Here is a 27,801-nt window from a genome sequence, read left to right on the forward strand (position 1 = left end):
CCCTATGTTTGGTAAAAAAATTCACAATAAGCGTATTTTGATTGGTTTGCGTTTACTAAGGGAAAGATTTCTGTCATTTTTGGTGTGTTTTTTTTTTAAGTAATGGCGGCGATCTGCGATTTTTTTTTTTTGCGGGGCTGCGACATTGCGGCGGACAGATCGGACCCTTGACTGACATTTTTGACACTTTTGGGGGTTACCAGTGACATTACTGCAGTAATCAGTGCTATATATATGCACTGTTACTGTAAAAATGACACTGGCAGGGAAGGGGTTAATTTTATTGGAGAGGGAGGGGTTAATGTATGCCTGGTGCTTACTGACCTGTGTGGGGGGAGGTGACTGAGTGACACAAGGACAGATCCAGGGTTCAGCTATGCTGAACCCTGCAATCTGACCCTGCCTGTCACTTAGGAGATCCGCCCGCTTGTGTTTACACAAGCGGGCGGATCTCCACACTAGATCCCCGACGATCGGGGAAGAGCAGCGGCGATCGCTGCTGCTCCTCCCCTGGCCCGACTCCCGCTGTGACTGAATACAGCGGGAGCGAGCCTCCGGCGGCGCGCGTGTGCCGCCGTGAAGGGGGAGTGTCTGATGACGTAGATCTACGTCGTCGGACGATAACGAGCCACTTTGCCGCAGTACTATTACCGTACGCAGACGGCAAGTGGTTAAAACAATATTGGCTCCTGGCAGGCTAATTATAGAGGATTAATGCCAGGTGAGTGTGAAGCAGTACTAGTGTGTGTCTATCTCTTGCTACTGTGCTCTTCCTTTCTTTAGTTTGACTTGGTGATCCTGCCTCCAACATATTTCCTGTACTAGAGTTATAAGGCACACTCACCGTATTGTGTGTATGAAGGAGCAGTGCAATGCATTTAATGGTATATTTTAGAGACCAAATGGGATCAAATAAGAGTTCATTGTTAGGATCTAGAAACACTTTAAATAAACAAAACTGGCAGCTCTCTTATTTGTATCCTAATGGGTCCAGTCATTAGATGTGGTGGCTGCATAAATTTTCTTTTGTAGGCTTTTCCCCCTCTGTTTTCATCTGGTGTTCTGGCCAGCCACACACCTCTTGTTTTAGAGTGAAGATGAAAGAGCACAGGGGGCACCTTTGAACAGCAACAATATGAGTTTGGAGGAAGGGGAGCGTTAGATGGACTAGCAGATTTCAATACACTAACATATTGGAGCCAAACTCCAGCTAATACTTAATATTTAGATACAGCAAAGAGGTTTTTCCGTTGGGGATGAAGATTCTACATAAAAAAAAAAAAAAAAAGCCCAGCATTGTACGCACCCCTGTCAGTGTTAAATGGTTTGTCTCAACCCTGTAGCTGATACTTCTGCAAGAGAGCTTGAAAGAATTATTGGCTTTATCACCAGGTGCAAATAGAAGAAAAACAGCCTAAAAAAACCTAATGCAGCCACCATATCGAACAATTTGTAGGCTGCAGTAGAATAAATGTTTGCACTTGGGTTTAATACTGCTCTGAGTTCAATGGATTTGTTATATATATCGAAAACTGAATTTTCATTTTTTTTCTGTTTTAGATTCACACAATGGTGGATAGTCTGAAACTCTCCCTTACCGACCAGCAACTCCCAATGTTCATTCGCATAATGCAGTTAGGTATTGCCCTGTACTATGGGGAAATAGGAAACACTAAGGAAGAAGTGGAGGATTCCCCCAGCCATGTTAAGGACACAGTAATTAATATGCCTGGTAAGCTGCTGACATGTACAGTCTGTCTAAGAGGAATAAAAACACAAACTGACGCAATTACCCATGCCAGCTAGATTCTTTGTGTAGTTTTAATGATTACTGATTCGTTGCTGTGAGCAAGTACGCCCCTTTTGCGTGTTTATTTGGTCCATTTTTTTTAAAAACGATTTTTATGCAGGTATCCAAACCACAATTTAGTCTGCTTTTGTATTTGTTAGAAATTACTGTTCATTTGAATATGGCTAGTGTAAGCGCATAAATATTGCCTGTAGCTTTAACGTTCTGCAATCTAATGCAGAGTCGAGGTCAAACTAGGAGAGGGAGAGGCAGGTCTCTAAACATTCTTACAAAGTGGAAAAGCAAAGGAATACACGTATCTATTTGGGGCTGGACCAAGCTTTATTGCTAATTCCTTTCCTGAGATAAATATGCAAGTTGTGCATTTGGAACTTGGTGACTGCCAACATTGTAGGTCCCTGGCAGTTATTCTGTCCCTTTGGCTTCAGTTGTTTCTCCGCTGATGACCTGGAACCATGTATTCAGATAGGGAAAGTTGAATACATTTTAGTACTTTTTATCCTCATACTTTTTCAAGAACAATGACTCAAAACAATAAAGCAAGAGGGTCAACTAAACATTTAGTATGTTGAATTTCAGCAATGGCAGCCCTTGTGTAACAGACATTGGTTCATTTAATTTTCTCTAAAAACACTTGAAGCTGTCCAAAGTAATTGCTATCCATCATGGTTTATTTCTGATTTAAAAATAAAAAATAGACTTTGCTTTTAATTTAACAGAATATTTTAAATAATAAAAAATGAAAATGGCATCTGCAAAATTGTTCTGTTGCACAACCTTTAGGCATTATTCACACTGCCACTTTAGCTTTTCCAAACACAGGAGAAATTATTTGGTAAGTATAAGTGCGTTTAGACATGTGTTTAGACTGTCTGGATCCTGGAAGCAAAGAATACTATTTTCTCTAAATCAGCTAAACTGACCACACCTAAACCCAGGCACCATCAATAAATCATCACATGCATTTAGAAATGTACTCTAAATGCATTAAAACACAGATTTGATAGTGCCATAAAGTCTCAGAAGCAATCCCTGCAAGCAAGTGATTTCTGTAGTTCTCAATGAGACTTTTGCACCTGCTAACAGGTAGTTTGCATCTTGAGTAAACTGTCTCAGGTTTTAGGCCTCGTGCACACAGGGCGTTTTTGCAGTTGCTTTTAGGAGTGTCAGATATTTTTTTTGCAGCCTAAAAATGCCCCTCCATGTTATTTTATGGCCTCATTCACACACAGATGTTTGAAGTTGTAAGTGGCAGTTTTCAAGCTGCAAAAAAAACCAGGGCCAATGCGTTCTGAGAACCAGCGTTACAGCTGTAAAAATGCCTGACGCTGCTAAAGGCTGCTTAATGTTACTTAACTTTGCTTATACAGCGTTAAGCCTCGTCATACGTTTTTTTTTTTTTAATGTCAAAATCAATGGTTCCCTATGGGAGCCCATTGATTTGAATGGAAGTCACATCCAAGTCAGATCTTCATGAAAAGAAACAAACAGTCTGGAGAAAGCCTTAGGGCCTCATGCACACAGGGCATTAGAAAAAATGAGCTGCAGAGCCACTACCAACACCTGACCTGCCGGGCTGCATGCTCTGATAATGGTCTGGTATGGATTTGTGGGGGGACCCCACGTAGTTCTTTTGCATGGGGTTCCCCTCAAAATCAATACCAGACCCAAAGAGCCTGGTATGGAACCTGGGGAGGACCCCCATGCCGTTGTTTTTTCCATTTTGGCGTGGCGTTCCTCCTCAAGATCCTCAAGATCCTCAGAGTGCAAGTCGCACCACAAGTCAGATCATCATGATCCGACTTAGATGCAACTTCAATTCAAATCAATGGGCTTAAAGCCATATCAAAGATGGCTCGTAGGCAACCATTGATTTTGAATAGAGGTAGCATGTTTTTACAGCTGCTTTTTCCTGGCGTTGGTTGTGGCTCGGCAGCTCGTTTTTTCTTAAGCACTGTGTGCATGAGGCCTTAAGGCTTTCTCCAGACTGCAGGTTTTTTTTCTTTTCATAGATAGGATTCAGATCAGGGTTCACAGAAGTCAACTTTAGAATAGTCCAATGTTTTGTTCTTTGCCATTCTTGCATGCTATTAGTAGTCTGTTTTGGGTCATCATGTTGTTGGAGAACCTATGACCTGCGACTGAGACAGAGCTTTCTGACACTGGGCAGTTAATTTTTGCTACAGAATTCCTTGTTATGCCTTACTATTTATCCTGCACAGATGCAAGGCACCCTGTACCCATACATGACAGAGCAGCCCCAAAACATAACCAAGCCTCCTCCATGTTTCACAGTAGGTACAGTGTTCTTTTCTTTACAAACTTAATGTTTTTTGAATTTTTAAAAAGCTTCTTTCTCTTACGTCCTCCGACAGTCGCCGCCACTTCATATTTATCACTAATGGGGGTTATTGACCTTTGCTCCGCAGGAGTAGCTAGGCAACAGAATATATTAATATCAAAGCTTTTAGCATATCCCACCCCCAGGGGGTGGTCCCCTCAGTCAATACCTCCCTGCTTCCTGCATTCCCAACTCAGTTTCTAATGCCTAGCTTAGGAGTAGGCTGGCTGTTCCTGTGCTGGGGCTCTCAGTCTCAGCTTCTTTTCTCTTTTTGATTTTATTTTGAGTCTTTTTCTCTTTCTTTTACTTAGCTGTTGATTTCAGCATTAATTAGCTTCTTCGGATGAAGATGATCGTGCGGAGCTGGGTCTCGGACTGGCCACCCTGGATCCCATGGATCAGGGCCAGGGGCTTCCCAGCCTGCCATTGAGCGTTCAGCGCAGGTTTCCCTGGCATATTGAACGACCCATCCCTGTTCGCTGCAGGGATGCTATCGGTGAGGTGGCTACCTCACTGGATGCCATTGCGGTTTCGCACCGCAGTTCCTCTGCGTCCTGGCTGCGACACTCCCTGTCCTCAGTGCAGCGGTTTGATCGCTGGAGCAGGCTCCCCACGCCATCCGAACTGGTAAGTGTACATCTATGTGGGGACCTGTCTATTTGGGTGTCAGTCTGGGACTGTGTGACCCTGCATGTCTGTGTGAATGCTGAGCTCCCTGTCAGATTCCTGTGTGGAATAGCTGCCTGTCTGTGGGCTGCGAGGGGGGGGGGGCTCTCCCGCTCTGCTGTGTGAATGCATGAAGCAGTCTGGGCTTAGGCATGCTGTGCGGCGATCGCTGCGGCGACCCGCCATTTTTTTGCGGCAAATGTATGGTGACCGGTCCTGTATGGTACAGCGCGGCATTTTGGCGCCAAACGCCGCCATTTTGGCGGCGATCAATCAGGCCACATGTCAGCGCCATTTTCCCTTTGCCTAAGGAATCCTCAGCCGAGCAGCCATGTTTGTGTAGCCTTACATAGGCTTTATGGGGCGGTCAGTCTTGCATCACTTCCTTTTGCTCTGGGTCAGCGATCGGTGGCAGCAGCCTGTGTGCTCTCTCCAGGTTTTTAACTTTCCTTTTCCTGTATTCCTTGCCCAGTGTGCTTCTCCCTGTGGGGGTCGGTGTATTCAGTAGGGTGCGGTGGGCTACGCTCGCCGCGGTCTTAAAGGGGCAGTACTCCTTTTTTTCCTAATATTACTGGGGCATGGATTCTCAGGATTGCAAGTTTCCTCCCACCTTGGTGGGGGGCCAAGGGGCTGCTGCATCCCCCGAGGGGGCTGATCTGGCTACTATTGTGGCAAACTTAGCTGCTCAGGTTCAGATGCTGGTGTCTATTTCCTCTGATTCAGAGGGCGATGGGGCTGCTATGGCTGGAGTGCCCTTCTCGGGGTCTCACTCATCTCTAGACCTTGTGGGGTCTGAGGGGGAGGCTGAGGTGGAAGGGGTTGATAATTCTCCCCCTGGCTCGTCTGAAGAGCTTGCACTCATGGATGAGTTGGTTGCTTCTATCAAGCAAACGCTGCATTTGCAGGATGAACCATGTCCTCCTGTTTTGATGTCCTCTTATGGGACGCAAAGGAAACGCAAAACATTGCAGGTTTTTCCTTGCTCTACGGAATTTCAGCGCGCAGTTGATGAGCAATGGCGCAATTTAAAAAAGCCTTTTGCTGTGCCGAGTAGGTTCAAGCTGCGTTATCCATTTACACCCGCCACTGATGAGCGCTGGTGTGTGCCGCCTCAGGTGGATCATGCAGTAGCAATTTTAAATAAATCCACTGCGATCCCTGCTGAGGATACCCCGGTTTTCCGGGACCCGATGGACAGGAGATTGGAGTCTCTGGCCCGTCATTCTTATACGGTTGCTGGTTCTATGCTGAAGCCTATTTTTGCTTCCATTATGGCAGCCCAGGCTATTGCGGATTGGACGCAGGTGCTCAGGCGCACCCTGGTGGCTGACGCTGCCCCGCCGACAACTTTGGCTATGGTGGATCAGATTCATCAGGGTGTCATGTATTTGTGTGATGCGGACCTGGATTTGGTCCCTTTGGCTACGCGTCTTTCAAGTGTGGCGGTATTGAACCGTCGCCTGATATGGCTGAAATGTTGGTCTGTTGACCAATCTTCTCGCAAGACTTTAGCTAACTTGCCCTACGCGGGATCTCGCCTTTTTGGCGAATCTTTGGATACTCTGATAAAGGGAATTTCTGGGGTAAGAGCACTCTTTTGCCCCAAACTCACAAGAATAAGTTTGTTCGTGGTAAGAAGAATACCTCGTTTAGGCCCTCTCAGGGGTCCTTTCGGGCCTTTCGGTCGCACTATAAGGGCAAGCCCTTCAAGGGCCAAGGCTCCCAGAAGAAGCCGTGGGCAGGTAAGCAGAAGTCCGGCCAGTCTGGGTCCGCTGCCCATAACAATACGGCCTGAAGGGGCGCCCTCACCCATTTCTGGGGTGGGGGGACGTTTGCTCGGTTTTCTTCAACCCTGGCTGGACCGCATTCGGGACAGGTGGGTTCAGGAAATCGTTCGATCTGGATACAAGATCGAGTTTCTCTCTCGGCCGGCGGGCAGATTTTTCCCCTCAAACCTTCAGCTGACTCCGGAGCGCTTGCAGGATCTGCACCTGGCGGTGCGGGACTTGCGGGCCCAAGGACTGGTGGTTCCGGTGCCTCATCGGGACAGATTTCGGGGGTTCTATTCCAATCTGTTCACTGTGCCCAGAAAGGAGGGCAAGGTACGTCCGATTCTGAACTTGAAAGCTCTGAACCGCTTTGTGCGGGTTTGCAAGTTCCGCATGGAATCCCTGCGCTCGGTGGTGGCTGCCCTGGTTCCGGGGGAATTCATGGCCTCCATCGACTTGAAGGATGCTTATCTTCACATTCCCATTTTCGAGGGTCACCAGAGGTACCTTCGGTTCGCCATTGCGGATGATCATTACCAATTAGTGGCGTTACCCTTTGGTCTCGCTTCGGCTCCGCGGGTTTTCACCAAGGTGCTTGCGCCGGTTCTGGCTTTGAGAGCCCAGGGTATTTCTGTTCTGGGGTATCTGGACGATCTCCTGATTCGGTCTGCGACCAGTCAGGGCCTGGTGAACGACCTGTCCATCACGATGCAGACTCTGCAGGAGTTCGGTGGCCGATAAATTTTCCAAAGTCGACTCTGTGTCCGTCGGTTCGTCTTCCCTACCTGGGAATGATCCTGGACTCTGCCTAAGCGAGGGTCTTCCTGCCGGAAGACAAGCTCCGGACGCTTCAGGACGCAGTCCAGTCCCTCAGGGACAATCAGTGCTCGTCCCTCCGGACGTGTATGCGGTGTCTGGGGTTGATGGTCTCGGCCTTCGAGGCGATTCCCTTCGCCCAGTTTCACACGCGGGGTCTCCAGGCGGAGATTCTGGCCGTGTGGGACGGGCGACCGCAATCTCTGGATCTACGGATCTCATTGAGTCATCATACCAGAAGGGATCTTTTGTGGTGGCTCCGGTCCCCGGCGGTGTCGGGGGGCAAGTCTTTTCGCCCTTTCTCATGGACGGTGATCACCACGGATGCCAGCCTGTCGGGCTGGGGTGGTGTTCTGGGCGTTCTGTCAGCCCAGGGAACTTGGTCGGAGGAGGAATCCTCCCTTCCGATCAACATTCTGGAATTGCAAGCAATAAATCTCTGCCTTCTGCGTTGGACGGACAGGCTTCAAGGCCGTCCGGTTCAAGTGCAGACGGACAATGCCACAGCGGTGGCCTACATCAACCACCAAGGGGGCACCAGGAGTGCCCGCGCGGCTCGGGAAGTAGCCGACATTCTGTCTTGGGCCGAGACGCACGTCCCGGCGATAACGGCAGTTCACATTCCAGGGGTGGAGAACTGGCAGGCGGACTATCTAAGTCGCCAGACCCTGGACCAGGGAGAATGGTCACTTCACCCGGATGTCTTTCAGATGCTGTGCGCGAAGTGGGGGTCCCCAGATGTGGACCTGTTCGCGTCTCGTCTAAACAACAAGGTGGAAAGGTTCGTAGCAAGGACGCGCGATCCTCGGGCAGACGCCTCAGACGCGTTAGTGACGCCCTGGCGTCAGTATCGTCTGATGTATGCCTTTCCACCGATTCAGGTTCCTTCGCAGGTTGGCCTCGGAACCGCACAAGGTGATTCTGGTGGCACCGGACTGGCCTCGCCGGTCTTGGTACGCAGGCCTCGTGAATCTGGCGGTCGACGCTCCGTGGCGTCTACCTCTTCGAGAAGATCTCCTGTCTCAAGGACCGATATTCCATTCTGCTTTACAGTCGCTGGCTTTAACGGCCTGGCTGTTGAAAGCCAGGTCCTGAAGGATAGGGGTCTCTCCCCTGAGGTCATTCCCACTTTGATCAAGGCCAGGAAGGCCTCTTCGGGGAAGATTTACTACCGTACTTGGAAGGCGTATTTTGCCTGGTGTGAGTCCAGGGGGTATTCCCATCGCTCATACTCGGTATCAAGAGTGTTGGCTTTCCTTCAAATGGGCGTGGACCAGCGTTTGGCGTTGGCCACGATTAAGGGTCAGATTTCTGCGCTGGCCGTTCTTTTTCAACGCCCCGTGGCGTCTAATTCTTTGGTTAGCACCTTTGTTCAAGGGGTGCGACACTTGGCCCCTCCTCGGAGGGATCCTTTGCCTCCATGGGATTTGAACCTTGTTCTGTCCGTGTTACAGCATGCTCCCTTTGAAAAGCTCAGGGAGATCTCGTTGTCTCTGTTGTCCAAAAAGGTTGCCTTTTTGGTAGCGATCACTTCGGCTCGCAGGGTGTCGGAGCTGGCGGCCTTGTCCTGCAGCTCTCCCTACTTGGTGATTCACTTGGATAAGGTGGTCTTACGACCTAACCCTTCTTTTCTTCCGAAGAGGATCTCGGAATTTCACCTCAATGAGGACATTGTCTTGCATTCGCTTTGCGCGAAGCCTAAGCATCCAAAGGAGGTGGCTTTGCATTCCTTGGATGTTGTTCGGGCGATCAGGGTTTACCTGTCATTGACGAAATCCTTTCGCAAGTCGGATTCTCTATTTGTCCTTCCAGAGGGTCCTCGGAAGGGCATGGCAGCGTCGGCTGCGACCATCGCCAAATGGATCAGACAGACCATTGTGCAAGCCTATGCTTTGAAGGGGAAGGTTCCTCCTTTCCCTGTGAAGGCGCACTCTACCAGGTCTCCGAGTACGTCTTGGGCCTATCGTCATCAGGCTTCTGTGGCCCAGGTGTGTAAGGCGGCGACTTGGTCATCAGTTCACACCTTCTCAAAATTCTACAAGGTGGATGTTCAGGCATCGGCCGATGCTTCCTTTGGCCGCAAAGTTCTTAGTGCGGCAGTGCCTTAGGGTCCCTTGTTTGGGTCCTTGGCTGTTGGGATGTCTTTATCCCTAGGTTACTTGTTTTCCTGGGTTGTTGCTCCTGTTGAGCACGTTTTTTTCCTGTTGCCCAGTTGGTTTCCTTACTTGGTAAGGTTCCTTTCTCTGATGTGGGTTCTGCGTTGCTTTAGGCGCGGCTGCGTTTTTTCCCACCCCTCATGTCTACACTGCTATGGGACGTCCCCATTAGTGATGAATATGAAAATGGAATTTTTGTAAGATCTTACCTGTAAAATTCCTTTCTCTGAGTCCTCAGACAGTCGCCGCCCCCGCCCCTCTTTTGGGGTTTGTTTATGTACTCTACTGCTATGCTACTGAAACTGAGTTGGGAATGCAGGAAGCAGGGAGGTATTGACTGAGGGGACCACCCCCTGGGGGTGGGATATGCTAAAAGCTTTGATATTAATATATTCTGTTGCCTAGCTACTCCTGCGGAGCAAAGGTCAATAACCCCCATTAGTGATGAATATGAAGTGGCGGCGACTGTCGGAGGACTCAGAGAAAGGAATTTTACAGGTAAGATCTTTTTTTCTCTCTACTGCAGTAGTAGGGAAAATGCTGAATTGTTTAATGATACAAATAGCTAAGCTATACTGTTATGCATCTTGGGTAAATCGGACACAAGCCTGAGCAGGGTCAGTGCTAGAGGAAAACCCTGCACTCTTTCAGGGTTGCAGTATAATGCTTAGAACAACCATGGGAAGCGAAGGCTAAGGTTCTATAAACTTTGGCTTACTGCTGCAAGTCTTGGCAAACTCTCCATATCAGTAGTTTTTGCAGCATGCTGGAACATGAAGTACTTTATCACCTAGTTTAGAGAGCAGACCATTCATGTTTAGGACCTGTGCATACTCTGTAAATCACTACCCAGCCCTCCAACAGTACAAGCACAGTCAAATTTCCTATTCCACTGTCACTTCACAGACTGATAACTCGACTATATATGGATGACATTATGGTGTGATTTAAACATGCTCAGTGCACTTGTAAGTATCTAGGTGTCTATGACTATGCATATTAAATTTGACTGTTTTGGAATACGTTTTCTGACAATGTTACTTAAAAAGCTATCTCTGTGGCCATACTTGTAAGGAAATATCCACAGTGTGGGTCTGGTGCTCATACCTAGTTTTTCATTGATTTCCAGAGCCTGAGTAAACCTTGGTTTGAAATGTGCGTCATGTTTGATGGCCTCTCTTGATGTTCACTTCATTTACAAACTGAAAGAGTGATTAGAGTAGAAATAAAGCAACTTAGGCAGCTGTAGCTATCATCTACTAGAAGCTCCAATTTTCAACCATTTGTGTTGTTTTTGATTACAGGCACAGTTCATCTTTGATCATGATTTCAGTCCTGTAAAAGCAGGGTTCAAGATGAGGGATGGGCCCAGTACATCTGGTTTTAACAGCTTACAGAAATGGCAACTGCCCTACATGACTATCCCAATTACTGCTGATAATTGATTGGTGACATAGTCTTGAAATTAGATGATACAGGGATTAAATAATAGTCCATGTGCTGGGATAGGAAGCACCTTTTTCTAATGGAAAATTTAATTGAAAGGATGGTTAGGCTGGGTAGTAATTTTTAACACATGTTAATGCTTCCTTTTTGATTTAATCTTTTGACTACTTATTCTTAAATACATCAAAATCCATTAGACTACCTTTTTTAAAATACAAGCATATTTTAGATTGCTCATCTAGGTGAAGAAAGAAATTACATTTTTGAAACTGAATTAAAATCTAAATTAAAACACCATTGGGTTTATAGTAGATAGTGTTTTTAGATTGTAGGATCATTTGGCTCAGAGTTGTAAGTGGTTTAAAGCCCAACTCTAGGATTTAGAGATAATGTAAATGAAGTTGCCCAGCAGGTTTAAAACTTTTAATACAGTATTCACCTTCTTTCCAGGGTCGGGTCCCTCAATTTCCCCCACAGCATTAGTCCACTTTCCGGTTAAATGACACTTGAGGGTTGATTTATTAAAACTAGATTGTGCAAAATCTGGTGCAGCTGTGCATGGTAGCCAATCAGCTTCTAACTTCAGCTTGTTCAATTTAGGCTTTGAAAAAAAAAAAAAACTTGGAAGCTGGTTTCTGTAGAGCTGCACCAGATTTTGCACACTCCAGTTTTAGTAAATCAACCTCACAGTGTCATTCAACCCATGTCCTTTGAATTCAGGGCATTGTGAACACTTGACTTGGCTAGCTTTACTGCTGCGCATAACAGGTTTACAAGCCCTACTTTCTCTCCTCTGAAGTACTGGCCATCATTCTTGCTGACTTTAACATTCCAGTCATTGTTGACACCTCAGCCACTACTTAACTACTCAACTTAACCTCCTCTTTTAACCTAAACAATTGATACAAACCACCACTCACTCCAATGGCAACACTCTCAACTTCGTATTCTCCCATCTCTAACAAACCCTTGCCTCTCTCTGACTACAATCTTCTCTGTTCCTGTTTTCTACCTCCCATGCCGCCAACCTGCAAACAGTTATTTGCACGAACCTTCGCCACCTCAACCCTCCCCTTCTTCATTCTGCTACTCACTGGCTCTATGATAAAATCTCACCCCTGTCTTGCCCAGACCTAACTACTTCTGTCTACAGCAACATATGGTCATCCTCCCTGGACACATTTACTTATCTTTCCACATGCAGAACCAGGACTCGCCTGCCTCAACCCTGGCAAACAGAAGACACCAGAAGTCTCAAGAGACGCAGCTGTGCCCTTAAGTGAGCATGGCATAAAACGAAATCCCTGCAAGACTTCACCCTCTACAGATCTTTCCTTCTCAAATACAACTCCTGCCTTCACACTGCTAAACAAACCTACCTGCACTCTCATCAAAAACCTCTCATCCAAACCTCGTCCACTTTTTTTCTACCCTTAATTCTTTACTTCACCCCCCCACTGCCTTCCACGGCCCACCTAGCCACCTGTCCCCTCACAAATACTGTGACCACCTTCCTGCTCTATCTTAAACTCTCTAACCCACATCTTCAACCTCTCTCTTCTCGGGTACCTTTCCCTCTCCGCTCAAACATGCTCTGGTTATCCCCATGCTTAGAAAAAACCCTCACTGGACCCCACCTGTTTAAATAACTCAAGTACCATTGGTCCCCCCCACACACGCCATGCTCCCATTTGCCTCCAAGCTTTTTGAACAGCTTGTCCACAACTGTATGAGCTCCTACCTCACTGGCAAAGACCTTCTCGATCCACTACAGTCCAGCTTGCGCCCACAACATGACACTGAAACTGCCCTATTAAAACTCACGACGATCTACTAACTGCTAACACCAATGGCCAGTACTACATACTCATACTCTTGGACCTTTCTGCTGCCTTCTACACAGTTGACCACCCACTCCTCAACAAACTTCACTCTTTTGGCCTCCATGATCCTGCTTTTTTCTGGTTCTCAGCGTGCTTTCAGTGTCATATACAACACCATCTCCTCCACTCTTCTTCCTATTTTTGTTAGGGTACCGCAATATCTCTTCCCTGGACCAGTTGATAACCTCCCATGGCTTCCAATACCACCTCTATGCTAATGACACCCAAATCTATCTATTCACTCCTCAACTCACCCCCTCAATCTCCTAATGTATCACAAACTTACTGAGGGACATATCAGTACGGATGTCACACCTCTTTCTCAAACTGCTAAGGCTGAGCTTGTAACATTTTCTCGTCCCCACGACTTTACCATTGAGATCAATGACACAACCATTGGTCCCCCCCCCCCACACACGCCAGGGTGCTGGGTGTAATCCTAAACACTGACCTCTCCTACAGTCCCCCACATCCTATCACTGGCTACATCTTGCTGCCTTAACCTCTACAACATTTCCTGATTTAATTTCTTCCTGACTAACGACACCACAAAACAACTTATTTTCGTTATTTCCCACCTTGACTATTGCAACCCTTTTCTCACTGGTCTACCTTTACTCAGGCTATCCCCCCTTCAGGCTATTATGAATGCTGCTGCTAGAAATGGGTTTGAATGATTTTTTGGCTAGTGTATGCCAGCTTTAGTTGCATATCAACAGTCACCCATTCGAGAAAGACAAAATATTTTCACATAGTGTAAAACCATAGGACTAAGAATTTAATAGTTCAGAACACTTGCATTCAATTACCAGTAAAGCGCTTATCAATAAATCCAAATGTTATAACATACAGTACGCAATGGCCGGAACAGGAAATGACCCCGTGCGTTTTGTCTGAATAGACATTAGAATGGACTGTCATTTGTTTATATTTTACACTTGCCACTTTGCTATATTAGTACGTCATTGTGTGATTCACTATTGAGATTTTTACACTATATAATGTGAATGGTATTTTTCCTTGGTATTTCACACTCTAGCCTTGCACATTGCACTTTGGTTTATTGTAATGAATTTGAGGTTTTGTATTTTCAATATGCAAAGTTTATAACTGTCACTTATGGTATTTGGTATCAGCGCAGCACTTTAACTATTTAATTTCTTACGCAAAGACTTTGTCCTTTTGTGGTGCTAGCAGCTGCTAGCCCTAGTGATTAACAGTGTGGTATTTTTCTATATATATTATGTCAGTACATTGCTTCTCATTGTTCTCCTTGCTGGAGAGGAACCTGTACCTGAAGACAAGTACTGCAATGATCTCTGTGCTTCTACTTCATTTATTTTTTGGGTTGGATCTTGGTATTCTGCACCTCTTCTGCTACTTCTTAATCATCTCCCCCCCACTTCCAACAGCATCAGATCACCAGTTATCAGGTGGGCAGCTCTGAGTTGAGGAAGTAATGTAAAGCTACTCTACCAAGATGGCTGCTTCCACAAAGAGACACAGGGCAGAACAGGCTATGTTAAGTCAGTAACAGGGAAAATATTAGATGCATGAAGCCAAGAGCCAATACTAGTGACTATTAATATTATCATTAATATTAATTCCCGGATTTATATAGCGCCAACAGTTTGTAGTGCTTTACAATAAAAAGGGTGACCATACAGCGACAATACAATTGAACACTAGAGGGTTAGGAGGGCTCTGCTGCAAGCTTACAATCAAATCTAATATGGAGGGGCTGGTAGAACAAATTGTAAAAATTGTGAGGGATGAACTGATGACTAGTTATATGCCATCTGCTTACTTTTTCTTGGAATGGGAAGGGGGTACAACTTCAACAGTTCATATATTTTTTAACAGCAGTGTACAATATGTAGAAATATGTATTGATAAATCAGTATTCCCGTTTCATTGTTTTGACTTCTAGAAGCTTGAAGGGAGGAATTCAGTTGAACTTCTGACAACACTACTTACTGACTTGCTTTAGCCCAACTGCGTTGATCAGAATGATAGTATTAGGGAACAAATTTTCAGTTGGAGATTTTAGTGTACTTGTGGGAAATACATTGATGCATTACTCTGTGACAGAAGATGCTGGATGTTGTAGTTCAATGAAGAAATGTTGAGCCCTGAACTGAGTGTCTTTGATTGCAGCAGAAACATAAAAGGCTGAAAACAGGAGGAGATGATTAGTTTAGCTTAGCCCACTGTGTGAGGAAACCGATATAATGTTTCCTTTTTCTACCTGCCACTGTACATTACTCAAACTGACTCTCAGCAACGGAATCATTCTCTTTCCCAAAACATAATCCTCCCGTGCTTCTGTTCTATTGGCAGCACACATTTGGAGCTTCTTTTCTTGCTGTGAGGATTGAAGCTTCTGTTTTGTCAAAATTTCCACTGTAAAATAAAGTCCTTTCTCTGTTCTCAGGGACAAGTCAACATAACTGACATAAAAATAAAAAATAAATATATATGTAAATATATACACCCTGTTGCAAATTATTATGCAAATGATATTTGTCTCATTTACCTAAATAATTGATGTAAATAACAGTCAGCATAAGTCACATGTTATCAACTATTAGGAGTACAATTCAAATTTTATTGACCAAATCTCCTAATGATAACAGTATTTTTTGGAGGTGGGTATAAGAATACATATTCCTACATTCACCTAATACCTCACACTGGAGCTGCTGCTTCTGCCAGCCCGTTAAACCAAAGGAGGATGCTGGAGGACCTTACTAGAGATACTTCATATTTATTTACTTTATATAACTATTTCATTTTGAAGAAGTAATTGGACATTATATGTTATGTGCCCTACAAATAAGGCAACCAGAAATCTCTATAGTAATAATTATGCTCCTTTGTATTTGGAAAAGAAATAAAAATAAATTACGCCCCTTTGTTAATTGGGAGCGATCAGTTTACAGCACAGAGGGAGATCTGGTGTTGCGTGCTCCAATCTCTCTGCCGCCCTGTCCCCACGCTCGGCTCAGAGAAGGAGGGTGTTAGTAACCCTGCAGGCTCTGTTTGTGTAGTGTGATTATTGCACTTGCATAGGGAGTAATGTGAGCTGTCTTCTGACAGCTCACGTTTCGTACTACAAGGTCACACCTGGTGGAAATCTGCTTCAGTTTTCTAATGGAATTTCTCCTTTAAATAGGGGCAGACCTGCGCTACTTACTACAGTGCCTTGCGAAAGTATTCGGCTCCCTTGAACTTTGCGACCTTTTGCCACATTTCAGACTTCAAACATAAAGATCTAAAACTGTAATTTTTTGTGAAGAATCAACAACAAGTGGGACACAATCATGAATTGGAACGAAATTTATTGGATATTTCAAACTTTGTTAACAAATAAACTGAAAAATTGGGCGTGCAAAATTATTCAGCCTCTTTACTTTCAGTGCAGCAAACTCTCAGTGCAGCAAACTCTCTCCAGAAGTTCAGTGAGGATCTCTGAATGATCCAATGTTGACCTAAATGACTAATGATGATAAATGGAATCCACCTGTGTGTAATCAAGTCTCCGTATAAATGTACCTGCACTGTGATAGTCTCAGAGGTCCATTTAAAGCGCAGAGAGCATCATGAAGAACAATGAACACACCAGGCAGGTCCGAGATACTGTTGTGGAGAAGTATAAAGTCGGATTTGGATACAAAAAGATTTCCCAAGCTTTAAAAATCCCAAGGAGCACTGTGCAAGCGATAATATTGAAATGAAAGGAGTATCAGACCACTGCAAATCTACGAAGACCTGGCCGTCCCTCTAAACTTTCAGCTCATACAAGGAGAAGACTGATCAGAGATGCAGCCAAGAGGCCCATGATCACTCTGGATGAACTGCAGAGATCTACAGCTGAGGTGGGAGACTCTGTCCATAGGACAAAAATCAGTCGTATACTGCACAAATATGGCCTTTATGGAAGCGTGGCAAGAAGAAAGCCATTTCTTAAAGATATCCATAAAAAGTTTTGTTTAAAGTTTGCCACAAGCCACCTGGGAGACACACCAAACATGTGAAAGAAGGTGCTCTGGTCAGATGAAACCAAAATCGAACTTTTTGGCAAAAGTGCAAAACGTTATGTTTGGCGTAAAAGCAACACAGCTCATTACCCTGAACACACCATCCCCACTGTCAAACATGGTGGCAGTATCATGGTTTGGGCCTGCTTTTCTTCAGCAGGGACAGGGAACAGGGAAGATGGTTAAAATTGATGGGAAGATGGATGGAGCCAAATACAGGACCATTCTGAAAGAAAACCTGATGGAGTCTGCAAAAGACCTGAGACTGGGACGGAGATTTGTCTTCCAAGAAGACAATGATCCAAAACGTAAAGCAAAATCTACAATGGAATGGTTCACAAATAAACATATCCAGGTGTTAGAATCCAATCGAGAATCTGTGGAAAGAACTGAAAACTGCTGTTCACAAACGCTCTCCATCCATCCTCACTGAGCTCGAGCTGTTTTGCAAGGAGGAGTGGGCAAAAATTTCAGTCTCTCGATGTGCAAAACTGATAGAGACATACCCCAAGCAACTTACAGCTGTAATCACAGCAAAAGGTGGCGCTACAAAGTATTAACTTAAGGGGGCTGAATAATTTTGCACGCCCAATTTTTAAGTTTTTTTATTTGTTAAAGTTTGAAATATCCAATAAATTTCGTTCCACTTCATGATTGTGTCCCACTTGTTGATTCTTCACAAAAAATTACAGTTTTACATCTTTATGTTTGAAGCCTGAAATGTGGCAAAAGGTCGAAAAGTTCAAGGGGGCCGAATACTTTCGCAAGGCACTGTACTTCTCCCAGAAATCAAAACTGGCATTGGTAGCGCAGATAAACCTAAAACGGGTCTATTTACTCAGTTTACGTGGCGCACAACTGAATGTGTTTACAAAGATACAATTTTTTTTTCTCAAATGCTACTGTATAATATACATTGATGAGCTGAAATGAAAAATTCATATGATGTACTAATATGGTAACCTGGTATACTTATTTGTGAATGTTAGTGGAATAATATTTGCCAGTAAACAGAATTGCATATATGCTCTCTATGTTCAAGGAGGGCAGCAGTGTGGTCTCTGTACCTAAGTGCCACCCATCTGCTATGGTCATTCAAAGATGGCCAAGTCATAAAAGGGAAATATTGCGAAAGAAGTTAAACTCCCAAGGTGACATGTGGGAGGGAGAAATAAATAGCCTCCATTTCTTAAAAAAAACTCTTCCCCAAGACTTCTGACTTATTTGGCTAAATGTTTTTTTTTTCCAATTTTCAAATTGTTAAACATTGAAAGCAGAAACAGCCAGGCGACTGGCAATTTGCATAGGAGGTTGCTGAAGCCAGCATACATAATATCTCATGATAGGTTTCCTTTACAGAAGCAAACTAATGGTTTCATATTTTAGTGAAGACATGATTTGTCAGTCTTTCCAGAATACTGGTTTGGTTTAGAAATAAGTCTCCTTGAAACGCCAATTCTCCAGCAGCTTCTCAGGTCAGATTGGAGAACTAAATATTGCTTTCACTCCTTTGTAAAATGTTTATTTGGTCCTTTGAGTCAAACATGAAAAAGCAGAACTTGTAAGGTCTTGTAAGATAGAGTATCAGCTCTAACATCTGCGAGCCAGTAGCCTTTTTGCTAGTCTCATATAAACTTCCATATGCATCTTTGGTTTCTCAGGAATTAATTCTGAGGAAATCTTCAAAGTGCTGGCTTGTCGGCAGTCTCCCCGACAGAACAGCCCAATAGGAAACCAAAAAAATTTTGAGTAATTTATTTTTTTTCCTTGGGGATTATATTAGACTGGAGCCCAGTTCTTAAAAATAAAGAATATTTGTTCTTAAAGATTTGCAAGAGATTTTTATATCTGAATTCTTTCATTAAATAGTTTTTGATAAGTCAGGATGGTCATCTTTGTTACATTAGTGATAAAAAAAAATCCTGTCTTATTTTCACAATCGTTTTTTATTTTAGAAGTTAGGAGTTGAAGGTGCAGACTCTTATCAATTAGTTTTAAAACTATTTATTCATTTAAATAATACATGCCTTCTGTGTGCAGTAGCCCCCCCTAATACTTAACGGTGGTCCATCTAGATCCAGCGATGTTGCACGAGAGACTCGGCTGTCCGAGACTCCCGTCCTCATTGGCTGAGACAGCAGTGTGGTGCCATTGGCTCCTCCTGATGTCAATCAAAGTCAGTGAGCCAATAGGGAGAGAAAGGGGCGGGGCCGCGGTACCATATCTGAATGGACACTGGGAACTGCGGCTTGGCTCAGGTGCCCCTATAGGAAGCTGCTTGCTGTGGGGGCATTCAACAGCAGGAGGGAGGAGCCAGGAGCACTAAATAGGAACCCGAGAATAGGAGGATCTGGGCTGCTCTGTGAAAAACCACTACACCAAGCAGGTAAGTATAACAGGTTTGTTTTTTTTAATGAAAAAAAAGAGACTTTAGTATCACTTTAACTATAGACAGGTTTGCTTATGTTTAAATTGCTAGTGAGCTTTATAATTGTATTTCCATGAGCCAGTGAAGTAAAGCTATAGTCAAACCTTTTTTAATTTTTATTTTGGATTGAGTAAGTAGGGATTATGACCCCAGTGAGGTTTATCTTTTGCCATCTGTGTCCCTTCACTTCCTGTCCTATAGCCAAAATGGAAAGAGAGAAAATTCCTCTAAGTTGAAGGAATCTCTGGTTGTCTCCTGTCATCAGAACTAGTGTCCTCATTGGAAGATATCCCCACTATTCCTGTTCTGGGGACAACCCATAATTTGGAATGTTCTTTTACTTTCACTTTTGATGATAATAGTTAACGGGACAAATAAAACGGGGCTCAGACAGCAATAAAAACCTGATAAGTGTTCTAATCCCTCTCCACCGAAAATATTTTCATTAGACTAAAACCCTAAAGCTGGCCATACACTAGAAGAAATGATTCAAAAGTTTTTCCTTGAGTTATGCTTAAAACTGGCGGTGTTCGGTTAGGTTTTCTTTTTCCTTTTTTTATTCTGTTGCTGTCCACATAATGCAAACGTTCAGTCGCAAGGAGGGTGGTCTTTAACACCTGTACATGAGCATCATGGTGGCTAAGGTTTTTGTGTTAAAAGTGTGTTCATTGCACACTTCCAGGACAGTGATCGAGCTTTCACAGACAGCTACCAGTCTCTGTGAGCAGGAGTCTGTGCCGCCAGAGTGCAGAGTAACGGCCAGTTACAGTGATCTCATGATCCGGAAGGTCTCCCTACTCTGGAAGGGGTTAACCCTCCATCCCCCCCCCCCCCCCCACAGTTGGCCCATTCACAAACCCCAGCGCGCTTTGCTCATGCGCAGTAGGAAACCACAAGGCTTCACTGCCAGTTTCCCTTAATCAAGAAGACGGTGGCAGCACCCTATAGCCAATTGAAAAATTTGCCGTCGCTGGATTCCTGGACAAGTAAGTGCCCTAATATTAAAAATCAGCAGCTACAGTATTTCCGAAAGGAGCCTGGAACTCCTCTTTAATTGTAAATTATTTTTCTTTTTTTTTTTTTTAATTTTGCAGATCCTGCATGGCAAAGGTCAGTGCAGTGTCACTATAGTAGTGTGTGGATTTATAATACCTGAAATGTTTGGAAGCAAGATAAATGTGTGTATGTGTTTAAATGCATATAAATATACATAGCGCAGCTGCACCCTTTACACATTAATTGATCTATTAAGGTTGTTTGGACTCTGTTCTTTTCCTAAACATTTCTTACACATGACAGATTTGGTATAGGTATCCCTTTAAACGATAATGCCTAAAAAACATCTGGAACATTTTTGGTGTTTTCTCCTGTTTGAACCCCATATTTTGCGTGAATTGCATTTGCTATATGTAAAGAAGGACTGTTACATAGAGACAGTTTACATCTAGCTTTACATCCCTGCATTGCGATAACTCACAATATATGGTGGTGGCTTCTGTAAAACATGCATCTGGTTGATGAATTGGCTGTGTGCATATGGAAATGCACTGGAGAACTGTGATTGGATCTAAAACATGCTAAACGTCACTCTTAGCGACAGGTTCCTAAAGTGGCGATAGTAAGAAGTATTATTATTATTGCTGTACCGGATTTATATAGCGCCAACAGTTAACGCAGCGCTTTACAAGATGAGGGCAGACAGTTTCAGGTCCCTGCTAATTAGAGCCTTCTATCTAAAAGCACCTGAATTTGTTGCATGTGTTGGTAATTTCACAGACACTGGTGCAAATGCTTGCCTAGATTAGGTGCAGGTAGTTGTGAAGGAAATTGCCAGCAGAAATGTGACGCTTTGGCAGTATTGCACTAGGGTCGTCAGTTCACTGCCTGCACTGAGTTTGCATGTTCTTCCTGTTCTTGCATGGGTTTCCTCCGGGTACTCGAGTTCTTGCATGGGTTTCCTCCAGGTACTCGAGTTCTTGCATGGGTTTCCTCCGGGTACTCGAGTTCTTGCATGGGTTTCCTCCGGGTACTCGAGTTCTTGCATGGGTTTCCTCCGGGTACTCGAGTTCTTGCATGGGTTTCCTCCGGATACTCGAGTTCTTGCATGGGTTTTCTCCGGGCACTTGAGTTCTTACATGGGTTTCCTCCGGATATTCGAGTTCTTGCATGGGTTTTCTCCGGGTACTCGAGTTCTTGCATGGGTTTCTTCCGGATACTCGAGTTTCCCACACTCCAAAGACAGTTGGCTTCTGTCTTAAAAGAGGCCCTAGTAGGTGTATGTATGAATGTGAGTTAGGGACCTTAGATTGTAAGCTCCTCGAGGGCAGGGGCTGATGTGAATGTAATAAATAAATATATACGTGTAAAGTGCTGCATAAATTGATAGCACTATAGAAGTACCTGTGATAATATCTTTATCAGTGAGGTCCTACAAATGTTATCTGTGCACAGGAACAACAAAGCTCACATGTTGCAGCATGACCTTTCAAAAATTCCACCACACCTGGGTTATTTACAACAGCAGCTTACCTTTATAACTTTATAATTGGCAAGACGAAGTTTGCAGAGACTTTGCCTGCTTAAGCTTTAATATATTGGTTACTTTTTAAAGTTTTCTTTCACTAAATTGTCTCCTTAATTGTAATTTGGAGGTTATTGGCTTTAAATCAAGATAAGTAAAATTGCTGAATGACCTGTGGATTATTTTAACCCATGTGGCAGAACCTCTGGCTGTGGAGGGTTAAAACAACTCCGTAAGTAAGTTGTCTTTCTGCACACAAATGAGGTCATTCCTGTGTCTTGGCAAACAGCTGTGCTCTCCCTAACCTTTACTTTCAAGGTTGGAAGGTGGTTCATAATATGTCTGTCAGAAATGATCCTTTTCTGATCTAGAAGCAACAAGCAGGAACAGATTAATTGCTCTCTCGCCCCTAAGGTGGTTGGTTTCCTTGCTAGTCAGAGGCGATGTCAGTGATGATGTTTGTGTGTGTGAGACTTGTTTGACTACACTTGTAAATGGAGGAAGAGAAGGAAACCACCAGTAGTTCCATAGCAGTGGAAACTTTAACTTTCATTGAATGCAGATGTTGCCACATTTGCTAACTCTTTGTTTTAACAAGAAGGTAACTGGTAAATATTGTAAACTAAAATGAAAAAAAAAAGAAAGAAATAATGTTTGATAAGATTTGTTAGCATATGTGTTAGCAATTAGATTTGTTGGCATATTTAAAAAAATTTATTGCTTCTGTTGATTTCTATCCTGCTTGATTATGAAGGTAGACCTGATAATTAAAGGGTAATTCAATTTTCATGGGGAGAAAAACATCACAAATAAAAAAATAAATAAATAAAAAATAATATAGCCTATGCAATTGTGACACGTCATATTGTAAGTGAATGTTATTAAAAATGACTATTTCTTTTCAGTCTGCAGCTCTGTAATTGTCCGTAAAATGCAATATGGTTACCTGGAGGTGTTCTGTACACAGATTGTGTACAGAACGCCCCTCAGAAACATAATTTCCTGCTTGTGTGATTGGCTCACTGATTTTCCCAGAAGTCTGCACTAAGATAAAAGTCAGATTTTTGGCATCCCCTGCAACAAAAGTGTCATTTTTGGTAATATACTCTCAATAGCAAATCATGTGTAAAGGGATGCAGACCTCGCCAATTTCCTTATTAGAGCCGTGATTCTGCAGCAGCTGGTTGATAATTATGAAACCACTCCCATTAGACTCACTTAGCAAAGGGGCACAAAGGAACATTTCTTCAGAATAACAAATGGTATGAATTTGCAACAAAGTTTGGTAAAATCCTTGTAATGTACATAGATCACCCAGAGAGGAATATTTTGTTTTCAACAAAAGTGGAGTTACGCTTTAAGGAATGAGCAGCTACCCACCTAAGTAAGTAAAAACTGTCAGCTCTGGTCAGAGCCACTGTACTAACAATCCAGCATTGGTACAGCATTCTCCCTCACTGAACTTGTGTGTTTTTACAGTACCGCCAGAACACTCTGATCAGTGCTCTGTTCCATTGGCTGAGAGTACTAATCTGGAGCCTTTTGAACCCTGCTGGTTTTCCAGCATACTCGTCCAGGCCAAATGTCAGCCGGTTTTTATTGAACCGGCTGATGTCTCCCGACATTCGGCTTGTGTATAACTAGGCATAAGTCTTGGTGTACCAGCAGCCCATCTGTCAAACGCATTCACTCTACAAGTGAAAGATTTAAGAGAACTCATGTGCTGACCTTTGAATCTATTAACAGCATTTGAAGAACGAGAGAGAAGGTAATTTGAAGCTCTTTAACCTCCTCTTGAATGGCAGACCAAGTCTGTGGATCTGTTGCCTAAGGCCCCTTTTACACGGGCGGACTGATCGGGTCCACCTGTCAGTTTTTTAGGCGGACCTGATCGGACATATTATATACCTCTATGGAGTGGCTAATGTAAATGGACGTGTCCATTTACACCCGTTGCCATGCGATCCAACCTGCTAAAACAGACGGATGGGGGATCCATTCCCCGTCCATCTGGCTGATTGGATGACAGTCGGATGTAAACCAACAGGCGATCCATTTACATCCAACCACCCATAGAGGAAAGCAGGCTGTGTTCGTCATCCGTCTGCTCAGCGGGGATCAGGAGACAGATCCGCTAGCAGAGTCCGTTCATGTGAAAGAGCACTTATATGCAATCTTTTAATTAACTTAGCTGAGCCAGGTTTGTTGGGAGCTGCAAAGCTGCTTTGCAGTTATATTATTTTTATTTTATGTATTTTCATTGGCGCGAAACATTTCACATTGCATTGTGTTTCAGTTGCTTGAATATGTACGGTATGTTGTTTATACATTTAAACTACTTGATATATATATATATATATATATAAAAGAATTTATCTGGTTTGCTGCATCTTTGATGTGGTTTCCTCAAAACACGCATTCTAACATGCCTAAAATGCAATCCACCACAAAAATGCACTGCACAGAGAGGAAACTGCCATTGGTATAATGTGAGACTTCTTATCTGTATTACTGTGGAGATCATTCAGCAACCAGACATTGTGAACATTGTAAATGATGTAGAAGCCTTGATTTGTTTGTTTACACTGCAGTAATACCAATGAAGTGTCACTTTAGGTTCGTATTGCCGTAATTCCTAGGATTAATAGGTTACCATTTTCACCTTTTTCATCAGATAACCTTTCACAGGTTAAATAATATGGAATCCGACAAGGTCAGGCGTAATATTACTAGACAAAAAGGAATGTCCGCATTGGGAGTAGTATTAGGAGAGGGAACTAATCAATGTAATTCTGCCTTGTGGTGTCAGCTAAATTATTTTTTAATGTGCTTTTTAAGTAGCCAGGAAGCTGAAGGTTCTTCACAAGTCTTGGATCTGAAAATAATTGTCAGTGGAGGTCCTAGCAATTCATCTTGCTTACTTCAGGGAGAATGACAGACGACTGTGTTTACATCAGCCGTCTGTCTTTCTCCCTCTCCTGCAGGAGATTGCGAGTGGCCGGCGGCCATCGGAGCTGCCGGTCACACGGGCTGGCTCCCCAGGTAACGAGCGGGGGCAGGAGCGTGCCACCGGCGGGGCGTGCTCGCCCCCTACAGTCTCGTGGGCGAGCGACGTAGGTCTACGCCGCTTTGCCTGTAAGCGGCAGAGTGCCGCAGTAAATCTACGTTAGACGAGGCTAAAGGGATTAACCTCCAAACATGGTGTGTATTATGGCATGCAACGAGTTCAGTTATGGTCTCATCTGACCAGACTATGTTCTCCCAGTATTTCACAGATTTGTCTAAATGTTGTGCAGCAAACCTTAAACGAGCTTCAATATGCTTTTTCTTCAGCAATGGAGTCTTGCGTGGAGGGTGTGTATACAGGCCATGCGAGTGCATTACTTATTGTTTTCTTTGAAACAGTTGTACCTGCTAATTCTAGGTCTTTCTGAAGATCTCCACAAGTAGGCCTTGGATCTTGGACAACTCTACTGATCATTCTTTTCACTCCTCTGTCAGAAATCTTGCGTTCTGGTCATAATTGTGGCTGGTTTATGGTGAAATTATGTTTTTTTCCACTTCCGGATTATGGCCCCAACTGTGCTCACTGCAACATTCAGAAGTTTAGAAATCCTTCTGTAATCAATGGCATCAATATGTATAAGGTTCTGAAGGTCTTGAGAGCGCTCTTTGCATTTACCCATCATGAGATGTTGTGTGACACCTTAGTAATGAGAAACTTTTTTTATAGGCCATCAGTTGAGACTTAACCAGCTGATATAAGAATTTGCACTGACAAGGGGCAGAATTGCTTTCTAATTACTGATCGATTTAAGCTGGTGTCTTGGCTTTCCATGCCTTTTTTGCACCTCCCTTTCTTTATGTGTTCAGTGCTTTTCCTTAGTGTCGTTCAATTTTATTACTCATAACCTAATTTCTGAACTTATTTGTTTTCATGGATTGCATGGGTTGTTACCGATGTGGTGAACATTTCATGTCAATAGCACCTTTAGAAATATATTTACTTATAAAAATGGTGACGCGTTCAATACCTATTTTACCCGCTGTATATATACTAAGATGGTGCCATCTTAGCACGTGATCACACAGTGCCGGTTCCTGTTGCTGATGGGAGGGCACTTTCTCACCCCTCTATAACTATCAATATGCTGGAAGCCAGTGGGTGACATTATGGCTCAGTGAATTCAGCTCTTTTGTCGAGCCTCTCACTGAAACACAGCACACAGAGGCCTGTGATCACCCCAAAGAAGTGAAAAAGCGTTTACACTGATTTAATATAAATAGTATGCAACATGTTTATCAGCAGTGAGGAGGCAAGGATTTAAGCTTTGTTTATTTAAGCCTTTACTTCTGCTCATAATCAGGAAGCCTGGCTACTTTAAGTGGCAGAGGTGTTGGAAGGAAGAAGGCATTGCATCTTCATAGTAAGGGAGAATGTCAAAGCCTTCTAGAAATGAGTTCAAACATGCCATCCATTGACATTCATGCATTTTTTAAACTTATATATGAGAGTGTGGTTTATGCACACAGCACATAGTTGTAAATGGTTAATTGTTCCTTTTTTTACAGGAACTGAAGAGGAGCTGGTAACAGGAATACAGTATCCAGCACAAGACCTGTACTCTATGCAAGATGATGATGACCAACAAGGTTGGGTGTCATGGGCCTGGTCTTTTGTTCCTGCTATTGTGAGTTACAGTGATAATGATGGAGAAGGTGGCTACATGGGATCAGAAGATGGAAATGCATTCCAAGGAACAAAATCTCAGGTGTCCAAAGATCCAATAGTCTCCATAGGTTTTTACTGCACAAAGGCCACTGTAACGTTTAAGGTAGGTACACAGTAGTTATTAACTTTCTGACTTCATTGCAAAGCACAATGTGGTGGCGTAATCAATAGCTTGTTGCTAGGGATGAGGTTTAGGTCAGCTATGAGTTGGTAAACCTAAGGCATTTGTGATTGGAGAAGACTGTTTGCAGGGAGAGTTAGGTGCTACTGATTGCTGAAAATTACAATCTATTTTAACAGCATCATAGGCAAATTTGCAGTAGGTTGGACAGTCCTGTAGCAGGTTGGGGAGAGAGCAGAGTTTTTTCAAAGGAAGGTTAGATGCTGTTGGTGATTTCTGAAAACATCTATATTTACAATGAGTTGCAGGTGCACTGTGTGTTGGATAGTCCTGTAGCAGATTGGAGAAAGGATATTCTTTTTTGTATGTTTCAGCAACACCTTCAGTTGCTGTTTAGCTGCTTCTTTGCTTTTTATTGGGAGTTGGGCTTTATTTAAAGTGTACACATATTCACTACAGTATTTTGGGCACTTTTTTTGTGAATTAAATACACTCCGATTTGATTTTCTTTTCTTGTTTAATTAAAAGCCGATTGATGTGGGTCTTGTTCAAAAAGCGGCCTTGCCAAACTGGACAACTCCAAGCATTCACAACAGTTTTCTTACTGTATCTCCCCTGAATGTGGTAGTATTGCATGCTAGCACATTATGAAAGACTTACCGTAGACTCAAAGCAACACATTGTCACTGCTGTCAGGGATTCCATCTTCACCCGGTCTTCCTTCCGGATTCTTAAGCTCCGGCTGTTTGAATGGCGTGGCTGCTGCAAAGCTTTCTTAATGGACAGCATGTCGTCCATTGAGAGCGCAGTGATGTCACCTGCTGCTACAAAAGTAATTCTCTTCTAAATGGTGCACATTTAAGATATATTTACTGTACTTATAGGTAAGCCTTATTATACTCTTACCTGTAGTTAGAAGTAAACAAGGGGGGCTTTGCTACCACTTTAAATTACCTGCTATTCAGGTAAGCATTTGCACCAGTTTTGTTAACCGATCAGATACGTGCGACAAATTCAGATAGTTCTTACTACCTCCACTTTTAAGAACCTGTCCGTATAGCTGCAACAGATT

At 43.6% G+C, this 27,801-nt stretch overlaps 1 protein-coding gene and 1 long non-coding RNA gene across 4 annotated transcripts in view; one reads left to right on the forward strand and one right to left on the reverse strand.

The window, feature by feature from the left end:
- Positions 1 to 27,801, reverse strand: part of LOC309555764 — a 1,250,709-nt gene that overhangs the window by 332,796 nt on the left and 890,112 nt on the right. The gene's annotated exons all lie outside the window — the stretch shown is intronic.
- VPS13B (vacuolar protein sorting 13 homolog B) overlaps positions 1 to 27,801 on the forward strand; it is a 1,502,642-nt gene that overhangs the window by 159,263 nt on the left and 1,315,578 nt on the right. For all 3 annotated transcript variants that reach the window (XM_082257852.1, XM_082257851.1, XM_082257853.1), the window contains exons 7-8: positions 1,561 to 1,732; positions 26,449 to 26,711. In XM_082257852.1, coding sequence (XP_082113978.1) covers positions 1,561 to 1,732; positions 26,449 to 26,711 — 435 coding nt within the window. The remainder of the gene's footprint in view (positions 1 to 1,560; positions 1,733 to 26,448; positions 26,712 to 27,801) is intronic.

This window comes from Pelophylax lessonae (assembly GCF_965119305.1).
Source record: "Pelophylax lessonae genome assembly, chromosome: 5".
Lineage (NCBI taxonomy): Eukaryota > Metazoa > Chordata > Amphibia > Anura > Ranidae > Pelophylax > Pelophylax lessonae.